The 17,540-nt window shown below is 39.7% G+C and overlaps 1 protein-coding gene across 1 annotated transcript in view; it reads right to left on the bottom strand.

Moving 5' to 3' along the window:
- Positions 1–11,347, bottom strand: part of MBNL3 (muscleblind like splicing regulator 3) — a 59,665-nt gene extending 48,318 nt beyond the window's left edge. The window contains exon 1 of the mRNA XM_032428333.1: positions 11,171–11,347. Coding sequence (XP_032284224.1) covers positions 11,171–11,347 — 177 coding nt within the window. The remainder of the gene's footprint in view (positions 1–11,170) is intronic.
- Positions 11,348–17,540: the final 6,193 nt, after the last annotated feature.

Raw genomic sequence — 17,540 nt, 5'->3', positions numbered from 1 at the left:
TGAAGACTGATTACAGAGAGGAGAAAATATGGAAGAAAATGAAAAGATTACTTAGAGATAATGAGGAAAGAACGGACGGCTAAGATTCCTCTGGAATATATAACCCTATAGGTCAATAATCAAGCAGCAGACTGAGACAGAGGAAAAGAGGGTAAGCTCAGGGACGTTACAAACAGAAAGCTAATCTGTAAGGGCAAAAAAGAGCAGTAGGTAAATGATGTTCTATGAATAAAGTCAGGTTTCTCAAAAAACTAATTGCTATTTCCAGATGCACAGAAGTACCTGGCATCCACCTTTTACAAAAATTTGAAATAGAGAAAAAGACAGTATTTGTAATGATTCCAGACAGCTCCACGACATGAAGAGAATTACTTAATGATCAAGTAGGATCAGGTATATATTTCTCTAACATGTAAGAGTTTCTTCCAAACAAAAGAGTTGACATATAGTTCTCCAACTTCTGATTTTCAGATCTCTCACACTAATCGGGGGTCCCGTGGCAAGGGGTCAGTCTTAATGGCATCAAATGGTGGTTGAAAAATACAACCCAATAGCAACCTTGGCTTTGAGGTGGAGAGAAATGATCTTGAGCTATGCTCCCATAAAACAACATTTTAAATGGGTTGGGTTAGATTCCAAGTTATTTGATGAAACAATATCTGACCCACAATAAAGCTGAACTGCCTCTATGATAGTTTCAGCTGACTTGTGACAGGTGCCTCCCTAGCTAGCTGGGGCACTGTACTAATGAGTATATAACAGAATCAGATGCCAGAGTTTCATGCAGCAAAGATGTATATGATCCACAGCCAGTTATAATCCCCAATTCTAGCTAAGTAACTTAGCAACACAGGGTTTGGGGGAGAGAGATAGACAAGGGAGTCGAGACAGCTTGGGGTTCCGACTCTTGGCCATTCAATAAAGCAATTAAAGAAACTAACTAAATCACTAAGTTACATAACTTTGTCTACAAATAAAAACCACCAGGTCTCTATTCCTCTTTCTTCTCCAGTGATTGTCAAAGAACTAAACATGAACCTTAATGTGAAAAGTCTTAACCTAAGTGTGGGGCGCTTGGGTGGCTCAATCGGTTGAGCGTCAGACTCTTGATTTTGGCTCAGGTTGTGATCTCAGGTCGTGAGATCGAGCCTCACCTCGGGTGTAGAGCCTGCTTAGGATTCTGTCTCTCCCTCTGCCCCTCCCCCCTGCTCAGGCTCGCTCTCTCTCTCTAAAAAAAAAGTCTTAATCTAAAAGCAATGTCATGAAACAATAAATGAGGGAGGGATTAGGAAAGGCAACGTTGGCTTCCCCCCAACCCCGCCCACCTTTTGAAGTACAGAAAGTGAAGGGGAGCCAAACCCCCACCCCAGTGTCATGTGACACAATCTGACCAAGGTAAGGGCCGGATGATTTTGGTCTAGTAAAAATAATAGCCCAGTTGATGTTTTCTCCATTTCCTCCTTCTCCGCAGGGGGAAGAACCGAAATGATTAGAAGAACACTGGAGCCCTCAGGCTCTCTGGCTACTGCTTATGTGATCTTGTGCTGGCCACTCTCCCTCACTGGGTCTCCAGGTTCCTTATCGGGAAATGCGAACAGTCTAAACTCAGTGGTCTTCCTTCTCCAGCCCAAATTCTTGATTTTCTAGGTTTGTGAAGCGCTAGTCTGGGTAGGAACGCTTTCTTAATGATTTAACTCTCTGACTCATTAAACTGGTTGGGGTCAGGCCCAGGATCAGCCATTGCACGGACATCAGCATTTTCTCATTTCCATACCGCAGGTGGAAGAAGGCAAAATGAAAAGAAACAATATTCCACTGTATTTCTGAGCATCAGGGGACAGGAAGTGCTCGTGTGAGAACACAAAAGCTAACTTTTAGAAACATTTTATTTGGAAGTAACTCTAGACTTACAGAAAAATTGCAAAAATGGTACAGAGAGTCCGTGCCTACCCTTCACTCAGCCTCCCATCACATCAGCAACTTACATACCATACATAGTAGTGTTATCAAAAGCAGGGCTCTAGTACAATATTAACTAAACTAGAGACTTTTTGATTTTCACCAATTTCCCCCCAAATGCCCTTTCTCTGTTCCAGGATGTAACCCATGATCTCACATTGCATTAACTTGTCAATGTCTCCTTAGTCTCCTCCAATCTGTGACAGTTCCTCAGTCTTTCTTTGTCTTTCATGACCTTGACACTTTGGCCAGTGGGGAGCTCCTTCAGACCCGCTCCTGTGTCCTCTTGTCATGCCCCACTCTTTTGTGAGCACTTACTTACTTTCTGGCACCACAAGACATTACAGGCTCACTTTTACTTTCCCTGCCTCGGTCCAGTCAGCTCTTATTCCGAGGAGCCCTGGTTCCTTTCCTGAAGAATGGTATTTAGAGATCAAGATCTGGGTGCTAGGTGTGTTTATTACTATTGAGGTGCCCTTGCTTGTATGTCCTCCTAGGACAGAGCTAGGAGACATAAACATGTATGGTGATCCATGCATACACATAGCTCTATGTCTATTTCTGTATCTGTGTTCATATGAAAATGAACATACTGATGTTTCCACTCTAATCCACACTATAGGATTAGTTCTAGCCTTCCCCTTTTCCTTATTTTTAACTCTTTTATCTGATGGTGAGGAAGCCGGCTATCTTTATCTATTCTCTATTCACCTATTTGTTCAACCCCAGCATCCATATAAAGCACTTACATGTGCCTGTGAGTAACAGATTTACTAAGTAGAGCCCAGTGCTTGTGTGCAATTCTGTTTATCCTTAATATAAATCTATATATTGGTACTATAAATATAGCACCTCCAGGTTTCTTTTGATTAATGTCAGCATGGTATATCTTTTCTTCTCCTTTTAACATTTGTAAATAAAACAAACAAACAAAAAAAGCAAGGAGAAGAACCGTATGCTACTATTTGTGTAAAAAAGTGAGAATAGGTACATACATATTTGCATGTATGTTCAAAAACATCTATGGGAGAGAGAAAACTCAGTACATTGGTTGTATGGTCAATAGGTTAGCTGCAGAAAAAAAATGAGAGGGAAACTTCACTGCATATCCTTTATTGGTTTTTAACTGCATACCTCTTATAATTATTTTTTATTTTTGAGATATTCATATACCATAAAGCTCCCCCTTGTAAAGTGTACACGTCAGTGGTTTTCGGTTTATTCACCAAGTTGTGCAACCATTACCACTGTCTACTTCTAGAACATTCTATCCATTAGTGGTCCCTTCCCACTGCTCCTTCAATCTATTCTCTCCTTGCCACCAATGCCCCTGGTAATACTGAGCTGCTTTCTGTCTGTGGATTTGCCAACTCTGGATACTTCATATAAATGGAATCATACAATATGGAGTCTTTCTGAACTGCCTTTTTGCCCTTAACGTAATGTTTTCAAGGTTCATCCATGTTAGTACTTCATTATATAGCTAAATAATATTCCATGGTATGTAGAAAACACATTTTATCTATTCATCAATTGACGGCCATTTGTTGTTCAAATTTTTGAATGATTAAAATGCATTATCCATTCAAAAATTAAATTTTAAAAAATCAAAAGGGAAAGAAACAACCCATTCACAACATTTTTCTAAAAAGTTAAAAGTAAAAGAAAAATCATCAAGTAAATAACGTATGATAAAGAATAATATATGGAAGAGCTTTGCTTGGCGATTCGCCAGTGGACTTCTAAGACTCAGTGGCTAAGATTTATTACAGCAAAAAATACAGAGCAAAAGCAGCAGGGAAAAGATCTGTATCAGGAGAGTCTAGTGACGCCTAGCACAGGCTTCCAGGGTCCCTCCTCATCTGGGACATGCTCTGGGTCTTTACCATGATATACACAGCCCCTTACCTCTCCCACCTCATCTCCTGCTGCTCTCCCCCTTCATCCCTCTGCTCCAGTCACCCTGGTGACCCCAAGGTTCCTCACACACACCAGGCTCACTCCTGCTGTGGGGCCTTTGCTGTTGCTGTTCTCTTTGCCTGGAATGTTCTCAGAAATCCTCATAGCTTACTCCCTCACCTCCTTCATGCCTCTCCTCAAATATCACCACATTAGAGGAGTCCTTCCTGACTATTTAATCTAAAACAGCAGCCCCTGCCATTCTCTGTGTCCTTTCCTTGCCTCATTTTTCTTCACACCGGACGATGTCATTGACCTGAATATTGACTTCCTTTCTGTTTGCCCCTCTTCCCCCAACTAGACTATCTGCTTCATGGAGGCAGGGACTGTTTCTAGTTCACTGCTAGATCCCTCTGCCTAGCACAATGCCTGGCACCCAACAGGTGCTTCTTAAGTACCTATCCAGCGACTGGATGGATAAATTGCATCTATCTATCTATCTAGCTAGCTAGCTAGCTATGTATCTATCTGTCTATGGACACTGAGTGGAGGGGAAGAAGGAAGGTATTTGGAACATGTAAGATTCCTTATTCTCAGCTCCAGAATGCCAGAATGTAGAGGAGATGCTCAGTGAAATTCTCAACTTTTCTCTCAGGATTCGAGTATGCAAGCATTATATTTAATATCATAAAACTTCTCTTATAAAGATGATTTTAGTTTCCCCTTGGAGCTTAGCCCTGTCTAAAAAATGTTTTTCTTTTTTTTTTTTTGATTAGAAATAACAGTTTTGTAGAACACATAAATAATGCAGAAAGAACTGAACTACAAGGTGAGAGTTCTCTGGACTGGAGGTCGGGGGGTGCACTGTGACGGGGACAGCGGAAACAGGCAGCTACCTCAGGTGTCAGGGCAGCTGCGTCAGGAGGGCTCACCAAAATGTCCTCAGGCATACACATCGGACTGTCTTGCTTGACTGTTTCTATCCTTCACCTATTTTTCCAGGAAAATACCATTGTTCGTATTTTCTTTATTGTAACGCTTGTTGTATATTAAAGACCTTTTTATCTGTCAAATTAGCTACATTTTTTCCCCCAAATTATTGCTTATCTTCTAACTTTTTGGTGTTTTCTGTCACTCAGCCATGATTTGTATTGTGTGGTCAGTTCTAATAATCCTTTGCTTTGATTGTCTCTGCCTTTGACAGTGTGCTTAGAAGGCCTTCCCCGCCCCCAGGATTACAGAAGTGTTCACCTACACCTTCTTCTACTACTGTCATGGTTTAATTTTATTTTTCATGTTTAAATAGGGCACCTGGAATTTATCTGGTGAACATAGACATTTCTTGAGTGCTGATAATAAGCCAGTCTCTGTTCCAAGTGCCTTATGTGGATCACCTCATTTGAATGCTCAGTAACTCCAGAGGTAGGTGCTAGTAGGTTCTTTGTTTTCACAGGTGAGGGAACATAGGGACAAGATGATTGGGTACTTGTTCAAGACAACACAGCTGGCAAAATCTGGCCCATCCAATGGTAAAGCCTACACAGGGTTGTGGTGAGGATTAGAGTCAGCATGTGTAAAGTTTCTGGAATACAGTAGGCATTGAATAGAAGATAACAAGCCTATTATTATGATGGCATAGTTCTCATAAACATAATTTCTGATGGCTGCGTATTATTTGAAAAATAGTATCTTTTACATTAAGTATGTTTCTAAAATACTCTTCTTTCACAAGTATGAAAAGCCTTTGGAATTCCATGGAATGACTGAAACCTTTTTTTTTCTCTTTTTGAGGAAACAGTTGTCATTAAGAGAAATTTTTGAAATACGTACTGAAGAGATTCATCAGGTAACAGACTTACAGATTTGTTTCTTTTGAAATCTTTGTGACTATATTACAGTTTTCTAGAAATGATGTTTTTAATTTCTGACCAGAAAAAGTGCCACAATAAGTGGTATATTTTTTAAAAGTCTCTGAATGAGAGATCAGGCAGTATTTAGATTTTCTTTTCTTTTTTTTTTTTTTTTGGTACCCTGGGAAGAACATGAGACTGACAGGAAGGATAAATGGAGGGAGAGGTTGGCTGTCCAGGTTTGTTGGGGGAGGGAGTGAGGGAGTGAAGTCTGTGAGGATGCAGGAGGTAAGGCAAGGTTTATGAGACATATGTATAGTCATATAAAGGATAGAAAGACTGGACGGAAACACATAGAAACGTTAATGATGATATTGCCTCAGTGGGGATGATATTTACACTTTACCTACCTTTTGTTACATTTTATTCTTATCTTCTTGTGTATGATTTTTAAGATTTCTTTTTGTCTTTTCCTTTCCCTTCATAGAACTGGATAACTTTCACAATCGGGAAATATTATTTATCTTGGAAACAAAGGCAGAACACCTGGTTCCTGATGTAGGAAGATCCTAAGTTAGAAGTGGCCAGGGGCACTTACTTCATTCAGCACAAGGGTCAGCCCACAGTAGCCCACGACAGGGACACACACATCCCAAAACTTCTTGGGCTTCTCATCCTCCAGGGTTCTGTCATTCTGGGGGCCCATCACTGCGTCTTTTTCTGTCATGCCCTCGGTCTATTTTCTCCTCCCTCCCCTTCTTGATTGACCATAATATAATGAGTGATCAGATACATCAACATCATGCACTCTCGGATATAATGCACATCTTTCCTGCGGTTTTCTTGCCAAAAATGCACGACCCTAATCAAATCATAAGAAAGCATTCGCAAACCCAAACTGAGAGGCATTCTACAAAAAAACTGACCGGTACTCATCCAAAGTGTCAAGGTCAGGAAAGATACGGAAAGACTGAGGAACTGTCACAGATTAGAGGGGACTAAGGAGATAGGACGAGTAAGTGCAATGTGGGATCCTGGATTGGATCTTGGAACAGAGAAAGGACACTGGGGGAAAATTGGTGAAATTCAAATAAGGTCTCTAGTTTAGTTAATAATATTGTACTAGAGTTAATTTCCTGGTTTTAATAACTGGGCTATGTAAGGTATCTAAGTCGTTGACATTACTGGAAGCTGGGTGAAGGGTATGCAGGAACTCCTTGTACTATGTTTAAAGATTTTATTTTTAGATTTATTTATTTATTTTAGGGAGAGAGAGAGTGAGCGGGGGGGAGGGACAGAGGTAGAGAGAGAGAGAGAATCTCAAGCAGACTCCCCACTGAGCATGGAGCCCAATGTGGGACTCTGAGATCATGATCTGAAATGAAATCAAGAGTTGGCCGCCTAAACGACTGAGCCACACAGGTGCCCCTAATCCTTGTACTACTTTTGCAACTTTTCTGTAAGCCTGAAATTATTTCAAAATAAAAAATTTAAAAAGTTAGGTTGAGCTATCAATATGTATTTGTTTAGGTTCTAATTGTAATTCCATTTTTCTTTCAAAAAAAGTTTTTTTAATGTCCGAAATAGCACTGACTTTTACCAGTCAAAGATACTTCCTTTTCAAGCTCAGTATTACTGAAGATAGAGATCCTCAAGTAAAATATTATTTTCCTGGAATCTCAGGATGACAGGTGTTGTCTATGTATCTTTATAGTGCAGGCAGACCTCTCTGATCAAGCTTAGAAATGGCTCTAAGTCTTGCATAATCCAGTGACCCTTGGGATTATGTTGCTAGGAGTCTTCTGCTCCCAGTTAGTTTTCCCTTAGCAAACAGGGATGACATAAATATTCAGTCAAATTTTAAACTCGTGAAAATGGCTGTGACTAGTGAGACAAAGTACAGAATATACAGGTGGCTCAGGACAATCTGACCTACAAGGATGGATTCACATCCGTATGCTTACACAACAGGTTTCACTTGTCAAAATATGATTACGTTTGTGATCATATGTGATGTCTGAAGACACAGTGTGGGGCTAGTTTACGTGCATTCTGCACCCAGTTTCCATCTTTTAGGAATGTATACGGGTTGACATGACTGTTCTGTGATGAGGCCCGCTGCCAAGGCCTTTGCCAGGAAATTTTTGTTACAAAACTACTCAGTGTGTTGAGGGGGGGCAGATGTAATGGGTGTTGATCTGCCATAATGAAATAATCACAGCATTTACACCCTTCCTGGATAACACGTGGCTAATGTCACCCTGCTTCAAGTATGGAGGGGAGAGATCAAGACATCATGACATCGTCGAAGCAGAATATATGAAGATAACAATCTTGGCTACGGAAACAATCACAAAGATCCTAGCGTGGTATTTTTAGTGACGATCTTTTGTTAAATGTAAGAGACATACCCTGAAAGTATCAAGCTAGGTCAGTGGTAAACTGTCATAGCAAGAAACTGGCACAGAACGGGTTAAGCAATATTTTGGAGAGAAATTTTGAAATAATTGTGCCAAGCAGGCTAGGCAATTGAGTCAAAAACAGCTACATATCAATATGACATGAGACTCACTCTTTTATGTAGTTGGAAATTAATCTATGGGCTGCACTGTCTAGATCTCTATCTGAAGATGGGGCAACCTTCATCAATGAACACTCAACATTCATGGAGTGATGGGCACAGCACTTCAGCACAATGCACAATTAGCCATCAAGCTTGCCCTCCTTATTTTGACAACATTCCCTCATTATGAGGTGAGTATAGAATATTGTGTCTATTGTGCCTATTAGGAAGGCAAAGAACCATCATCATCTGGTAGAGTACCTAGTGTTAATGAAATCCTTACAAAAACAAGACACAGAGCACCAAAAGCAGCAGCCCAAAACTCATCAAATGATTGCTTCAATTATTAACCACTCACAGAAATAGAAATAGTGCACAGATGCATTTCAAAGGTGTTTCAATTATACAATAGTAAATGCCACAATGAACACTGAGGTATGTTATTTGTGTATTATAGATAGGATCGTTGTACAATCCACATAGGTCAATTACCCCCAACTTAGTATAGGGTTCATGCATATCATGGATAAGGAATAATATAAAAGCAGACAGCCACCAAGCTCTTATGCAGACGTGGAACTGTGATGAATGTGCTGTCTAAATGGCAAATTAATTAATTGTTTGAAAGGCTTTGTGTATTTGAAATATTAAAGTTTTCATTAAAATTTGAAAATGTGAGGTTTATATAAATTGTCTTTATCCTGTGTGATTGGTCATCAAGATATTAACATAATGCAAAAATTATTTTAAAAACACTGGATGCACTGAGTAGACAGTGTATTTAAATAATTAAGTGGCTTATCAATATTCATTGGCCACTATCTATGTAGTCTCTGAATTAAACATTTTCCAACCTTCAAAGTGGTAGTACAGTATGTGTTTTATTAACAATTGCTTTGCTTATTATTTTATTCCAAATATTTCCTTTATGGCACTCTGACCTGAAGTATACCAATGATTAGGAGGATCACCTATCTCCTTCCACCAGATGTCTGGAAAGAGAGAATTAACAAAGCCTGCAAGGACCTCTCAATCAAAGAGTAAACTATAAAAACAGTGATACTTGCTTGAAGAACTAATATGACACTCATGGCAACTGGATTTGCGTATGTCCATTTGGAACATGAGTTTGTAGAATGAAACAATAAACCCTAACTAAATAGAGCTGTTTTGAAGAACTCCTCAAACAAACATCTTAGTGAATTGCAAGAAAATAATCTTCCATTTAATTCACTCTTAGAGTGATACATGAGTTTTCGTTTATGTAATCTCATGGCATCTCCATAATAATCCTGGAGGTTAGGTAGAGATAAAGGAATGTAAGCCTTACCAGAGTAAGTAGCTAAGGTCAGACACAGTAGCGAGGCTGGGACTGTCCCCCAGATCTCCTGAAACAACATATGCACAGTGCCTCGTGCTATCCCAGACCCACTTGACGGACTGGATGAAAGATATCTCCTGTTTCCACCCCAAATAACCCAGTGCTCTTTTCTGCTTCAAGGCATTGCCAGGTAATGCAGCGGAGATTTTAATAATATACAAAATAATTGTAGATGAAACTCGAATGATAGTGAAATGTAGAGAATAAGCCCTTTAATCATAATATCTGCTGCAAATAAGAGCAATTCAGACATTTTCAATGGCAAAAATTACTGGTTTTTTACAATAACAACTTTGCATTCTTGACTTGGGAGGGTCTGCAACAAAAAGTACTAACCACGAAATAAGTTAAATTAACTATCTATGGAGGATGTAACTTGATGAAATGTTTTCTGAAGAAATGATCACATAAAGGAATACATCTCTGTCAGCCAATGCAGCCATAAATAAAAATGTTAATGAGGTAAAATTGGTCATGATGAGGCTAAAACAATATCAAGAAATTGAAAAGGTTCTTATTAGGCTTAATTCACTTTGACGTATGTTGAAAAAAAATTCTCGAATGCATCGTAGCAAATCTTATTAAACCAGGAATCTATTACTATTTTTTTTTACTTCTGCGCTTTAATTTATAAATCTTTATCCTTAATTTAAAGATAACTATGAATAAAACATGAAAGTCAGTGCATTTTCTTGTTCTGCAATCACATATGTTCTATTCTACATAATATCTCATTTGCCCTCATATTTTGGTTATAGTCTAGTACATAATATTCAGGTTTGATGACCTTGGCAATAAGACTTGCCTTATAAAATGTACTCACAAATCTAAAATTGGTTAATCAGTTCAGGAAGAAAATTAAGTGAACCTAGTTTGGTACCAATGTTTAAGTTAAAGTTTCAAAATATACTTTGACTAAGTATGCTGGGGGCTCTTGGCTGGCTTAGTCAGTAGACTGTGCGACTCTTGATCTCGGGGTTGTGAGTTCGAGCCCTGCATTGGGTATAGAGATTACTAAAATAAATAAATAAACTTTAAAAGACATTTTCCTCCTGAATGGTGAGATTTTCACCTTATACTCTTTGAGTATGACTTCCCTTGTCCTCTGAAAGCTGCCTGGTCCCTGCCAAGTGTATTTTGATAACATAGTTAATAGGGCTATAATTCAGTAAAGGGCTTCTTTAGGCTCTATGAGAATTATGATCACTGTACTCAACATTTAAATCCTATACAAAGAAGTAAAGTATGGCAAGGCTGCAATTTCTCACTCCTACAAAAATTCTTTAATTTTTTTTCCTTCAAATCTATCTTGATCAGTGGGCTTTGATGAGATAAGATGAACTATAGTCTGGCTTAGTTCTACAAGCACAGAGTCTACATCCTGTCTTAACAAACAAACAAACAAAACTTACACTTCCATGCTATTAACTTTACTAATTTCAAAGCACATCATATTTCAAAACACATAGACATCAACAAATTTAAATGAAATGTTATGTGCGTGTAGATGAGACTCACCTTTAAAGAATCAAAACACGCCACCACACGGCCATTTTCCACGTGGCAGACTCTTGGCGGATGGGCAAACTTGCAATCTGCATCAGCTCGAGAGCAGGTTCCTCTCTGAAATTCTCTGCAGACTTCTAAAGTCAGCCACTTGGTGTCACGAACCAGGGTGACATTGACAGCCGTCATATTGAAAGCAAGGTTAGAATCAAGTACACCCTCTCTAGGATAGTTTCGCTGCTGTTAAATGGTTAAAAGTGAATTCAAGCTATATGTGAAGAGCTAAGGTTGCTTTCGTGAAATGCTTCTTTGTTAGCACTTAGGTTTTCGTTTCAGCCAAAATTTGGTCTGGTCAAACAGAGCCAATCACAAAGTAAAAATTGTATCAGAATAGCTAAAAATTAAATTAGAGACCAACTCCTAAGAAGGCAACCAGAAAGGTTAAGATATTGAGTGTTTAATTTGCTCCTCTGTCGAAGTTACTTCAAATAACTGGCAGGCTTTCAAAAGAATTCTGTGCTCTCCAGTTGATGTTTTCAATTATTCTTGCAAAAAGCATATGCTGCTGGTTGCCCTTCAATTTGTGGAATGGTCTCAGATCAAGGGGAGAAATGTTTTTCTCCCTATTTCTTGGATTTAATGACTAAGATTGGTAAGGATGTTACAACTGTAAAAATAAATTTTGCTGCAAAATCAGGAGGAGGGAAAAAGACTAGGAAAACTGGGAATCGAAGGGGAAAAAAGAATGGACCAGTTCCTGAGACTGAACTGCAAGCACACCAGGTTTGGGGGCTGGGGAGGGAGAGGGGTTTATAAAGAGACAGCTCTAGAGTAGAATCGAAGCAGCAGTGTTCAGAAAAGGCACTTTTCAGAAACCTGCAAGAAAAAAAATAATAAAATTAGCTATTAGAATGCAATACTTCGGTTTTAAACTTCAGATTTGGAAAAGAAGTACCATATCCTATTTAAAACAGGAAGCAGCTAGATATTGACAGTGCAACATAGTACAGTCGGCCGTTGTGAATAAAAAGAGCATTTCCCAGTGTAGAGTAAAAGGAGGCAGCCATATAGATTTACTGCTGAAATACAAGCCCAGCTGGGGTGCCTGGGAGGCTCAGTGGGTTCAGCAGTGGACTCTTGGTTTCAGCTCAGTTCATGGTCTCAGGGTCCTGGGATCGAGCCCTGCGTCGAGCCCCGCGTGGGTCTCTGCGCTCAGCGGGAAGTCTGCTCAAGGATTCTCTCTCTCTCCCTCTACCCCTCCCCTTGCTGGTTCGCTCGCAAGCTCTCTCTCTCTCAAATAAATAAATAAATATTAAAAGAAAAAGAAATACAAGCCCAATTAAAAAGGAGAAACGATGGTTTCATTCTGTTTGGGGGCAGAAATTTATTTGGGGGTTCATCGCACAGAAAATGCCAGAGCTGGACAGGACAGCCCCTCAGGTTCTAGAGGCTACCAAAGACCTGTCATTAACCTGGCTTTGCTATGGTCTGATCGAAGGCTTGCTTATCTGCTCTCAAAATCCAGAACACGAATTGCTAAGAAAATTTAAGTTGCTCTTAGAGGTCCTGCTGCATGTGTATTTGAAATGTAATTGTTGATGATCACATCAAATGGTCATGACGTAACTCGCCAGACACCCACTGCAGATGAGGTAGGGGAGAGGATGTAAAATGTAAAATGGGCTTCAGATAAAGAAAAAAAAAATCCTCTGAAAAGATGCTGGGTTCTTTTTCTTTCTTTCTTTTTTTTTTTTTTTTAGTATTTTATTTATTTGAGAGAGACAGAGATAGTGAGAGAGCACAAGCAGGAAGGAGGGGTAGAAGCAGACTCCCTGCCGAGCAGGGAGCCTGACACGGGGCTCGATCCAGGACCCCGAGATCATGGCCTGAGCCGAAGGCAGACAACCCACTGAGCCACTCAGGTGCCCCTGGGTTTTTTTTTCTTTCTGTGTATGCCCTATTAGTTCTTAGTCTCTGTAAAGGGATACTGAAACAACTCAGGAGGAGGTTTCAGCATATACAAATAAGAGAGACAGAAAGCACTGTTCAGTCATACGTTAAATACTGGGCAGCTTTAAGGCTTGCAGTTTAACCCAGCGTCAACCAGCAACAATTTTTAGCAACTCAGCCGAGAGAATCGACAAAAGGTTAATTTATTGGCATTATGCCACGGACACGTGCTGAAATAACAGGGATTTGCTAAAATAAAAGTAAGCTCTGAGTATCAGTCAAATCAACCCATGGTCAACTTCATCAAAAAAGTAGAATTCAAGTTCTTGAAGACATTTCATTTAAATTTTTGAACGAGATCTTTAACAACCCTACAGAATCTGAATCTTCTATTTGTCTTTTCGCAGTTGAGAGGAAACTCAGTATCACCTAATTGTTTAGGTATCACCGGGAAATTAAATATCTAGAAAATTCAGGCAAGCTTATCCATCCAAGGGCAAACAAGTGTTTCTCGAAGTCATCCTTCATGGAACCCTTTTCAAAATGTATTATAGGTAGCTTTGCCTTCTTACAAAATACTGAACATCTTTTGACCTCTAATGAAAGACTTGGGGTCATAAATGTCCTAGAAAGTATTATAGTTTCCCTCCTTTGGTGGCACATTGTTAGTGGTCACTTCTACTGTCACTTGTCTTTCTGCCACAGTATCTGCCATAGTGGATTGTCCAGCTCCCTTCTGGAAAACGTAACAGCCAATCATGAATGTTGAATAAGAGTTAGTTACTCACTGAATGATGGGCCTGGGGGCAAAGTGCAAGGCTTTCTGGTTTGGGGGCCCTTTTGCAATATGTTCCATGCAGGATCATGTTCTAGAGGGTTAAGGTTGTCAGGCAAAGGACCTCTAGGAAAATATTTACCATATTTAAAAAAAAAAAAAATAGCCAGATGGGGAAATGTAAATGAAAACCACAATGCAATACTGCTTCGCCAGCATTAGGATGGCTATAGTAAAAACCAGAAAAATTGGAGAAATCGGAACCATCGTTGCTGGTGGGAATGTAAAATAGTGCAGCTGCTGTGGCAGTCACCACATGACCTTGCACTGTGCCTAGGTATATACTCCAAGCAACTGAAAGGAGGGGTTCAAAGAGCTATGTATACACTCATGTTCACTAGCCATAATAGTCAAGAGGTAGAAACGACCCAAGTGTCCACTAACAGATGAATGGGTACACAAAAGGTGATATACCTGCAAAATGGAATATGATTCCATCATTAAAAGGAACAAAGTACGGCTACGTGCTACAACGTGGATGAACCTTGAAAACATTATGCTAAGTGGAAGAAGCCAGTCACCAAGGCCACATAGTATATGGTTCCATTTATATGAAATATCCACAATAGGCAAATCCACAGAGTCAGAAAGCAAATGAGTGGTTGTAAGGACTCTGGGGAGAGGAGAAAGGGAAGTAATTGTTTCATGGGTCCAGGGTCTCCTTGGGGAGTGATGAAAATATTCTGGAGTAGATAGTGATAGTTGCACCATTTTTTAATATACTAAAACACATTCATGAAATCGTACACTTCAATGGGTGAATTGGATAGTATGTGGATTACATATATTAAAAAGAAGTCTAAAGAAACATTACACCCCCCCCCAAAAAAAGCCTCACAAGTGATATAACTGGCTACCCCAAGCTTTCTTTTTTAGATTCTCCCTAGACACAAATTCCACATAGTGTTCCTAAGTGGAATTTCAAGAGCAAATTAGTTTCCATACTGTAGTTGACTTAGTGTAGTATGGAAAATACTCTAAAAGAGAACATTCTGCAGGTTTGTAAGTTTATATTTAAAAATATATTCATATTTAGTCCTACAACTAAATTACATAGGCTGTCTGAACACATGTGAATACTGGGCAGCTTGCAATTTAACCCAGCAACAATTTTTAGCGACTCGGCCGAGGGAATAGATAAAAGTTTAATTTATTGGCATTCTGCCACAGACACGTACTGAAATAACGGATTTGCTAAATAAAAGTAAGCTCTGAGTATCAGATATTGAGTTTCACCTCAACTGCAAAAACACAAATAGAAGATTCATGTGAATGAAAAATAACCAAAAAGGAATATATATATATATATATATATATATATATATATATATATTTATGAATGATTTGCTCAGAACATAAACAGTGAGGGTCTGAGGGTCTGGAGAAAGATTTTTCTACAGAGGTCCATCAAGTATAGAAACAGACAATAAATAATACATTTAAATTTTGAACTTTTGGAAAAGAAACATGCAAACAGGTGCTGGACTCTGGCCATGCATTTTATGTAAGATGGGGCAATGGGAGAAAGAATTTTCTTTTTTGAAATTGTCCTGCAACCTCTGATGGGACCCTGGCCAATTCTCAAAAACAGTCCTAGCCAGCACATGTCTTCCTGCAGACTTGGAACAGTTTTTGGAGCTGGCTCAGAAGCAGCGAGGTGCAGCGGCTAAAGGGAGCTGGTGTGCCGAGGGAGAGCTGGTGTGCCGAGGGAGAGCAGTCCTCTCAAGTTGCTCTGCTCGTCTGGCTGTGTATACAAGACAGGGAGCGCGCCATTTTCCCCTGCATTTTAAAGAAGATCAACTTTGGGAGACAATACGGCTTTATCTTCACTACCTTAAGCTCGAGTAACAGGAATACAATTTTGCTTTTTATGATTTATCGTCCTCTAATGTAGAGCATGAAGAGCTACCATTTCTTAGTACATTTGTACTTGCATAGTATTCGCTAGTTCAGGAGTGCTTTTATTTCCTTGATCTTTGGAGCTCTAAAGAACACTCAAAAGCCTGGGTGATCGCCCAAAAATGCCAATGAAGAAATGAAGCCCAAAGAGGTTAAGTAATTTATCTAGAATTACAAAGCCTTAAGTGGTGGAGCCATGACTTGAGGCAAGATCTCCTGCTTCGAAATCTCATGCTTAGATCCTGGAAGAGAAATGTCATAGAGATCATTTCTTATCTCTTATCTCTCTGGGAACCTTACACACGGAAAGCCAGTCATTTTTGCGCAGTACTTATGATTCCTTCTCAAAATTACATTCACGTCTGTTGTATCAACATCTTCATTTCCCCAAGTTGAGCTGCACCAACATTTAGCCAGCACCTACTATGAGCCAGGCACTGTTCTAGATGTTGAACAAGATAAGGTCCCTGCTGTCATGAAACTTCCTATGCTCATTTAACTAGAGAAGAAACCTAAGGCACCAGGAAGTGAAATGATTGTGAGAGTTTACGAAGGGCTGGAGGCAGACGCTAGGTCTTCCGAATTCTGCATAGGCTAATTCACCATGAATGGGACACCAAGCCCCATGACTTGAGAACACTCTTAAGCACACACTCAAATACTACTGCATCAAAATGCAACCCCAAAAAGACCTCAAAATTACACCAATTCGTACTGCTCCCCGGATTCCTCTTGGCGGGGGGGGGGTACTACTGTCCCATTTTACAGATGGGGGAAAGAGAGGTAGAGGAAGATTAACTCATTTAACTTGTACAACTTCGTGTAGCTCGTAGATGATCAAACCATGGTTCAAACCCAGGCAGCCTGAGTCCAGAGTCCCCTCTTAACCATATCACGATACTGCGTCTGTCTTAGGGTACATAGTGCATTTGTAAACATTCTTCCTCATTACAGACCCTTAACTTTTCTCCCTTACTAGACTGTACCTTCCTTGAAGGTAGAGATCACGTCTTACTTAGTTTTGCTGGCTCGATCTCGTGGGAAGTTAGAGCCATGCAGCATTCCCCAGGATTCCTATTTTGAGAGGTCAAAGAGTAAAAGGGAATTTAATATTAACCCTTCTGTTTACCTTGCTGGCAAGTTTTGTCAGTTGAACACCCTCTAGGCTGGCTGAACTTTGGCCACCTCTGTCAGTTTCAAATCAATTGGCCCTATAAAGTTGAGTATTTTCTCGCAATTCTGGCTTTCAAATTGGACTGTTAATACCTGGGATTCTTGATATATGGAGCATTCAGTTGTCATCAGGAATGGTCTATTCCTGCTCATTTGGTTGCAGTGAGATCTCATCCTGGGTTTAAAGTAAAAATACGGGACACCCAAATGATTTCTGTCTATATCTTCAAAGAGTAGGTTAATCTTTGGAATGTTTTTGCCCAATAATCAGTGTGATGAAACTGAGCTGGGAGTGGGGGTGGTGATTTCCCTTGGAGCCATAGGAAGAAACACTGCCTACATATTCTTCCTGGAAAATAACAGTTCGTTTTGACTGTTCGCTAATGCTCATCTATAAGAATTCTCAAGAAGACATAAAGAAAGTACAAACGTTTTTACTTTGAAATTATATACACACGAGATTCATTCTCAAGTGCTTCCTTTGAAAGAGCAGATAGCTTTTTAAAGGATTCATACCTTTTCTCA

This window comes from Phoca vitulina, unplaced genomic scaffold (genome assembly GCF_004348235.1).
Source record: "Phoca vitulina isolate PV1807 unplaced genomic scaffold, GSC_HSeal_1.0 scaffold39, whole genome shotgun sequence".
NCBI lineage: Eukaryota > Metazoa > Chordata > Mammalia > Carnivora > Phocidae > Phoca > Phoca vitulina.
Note: the sequence above shows the minus strand (reverse complement) of the source record. Positions and strands in the feature narration are given on the sequence as shown.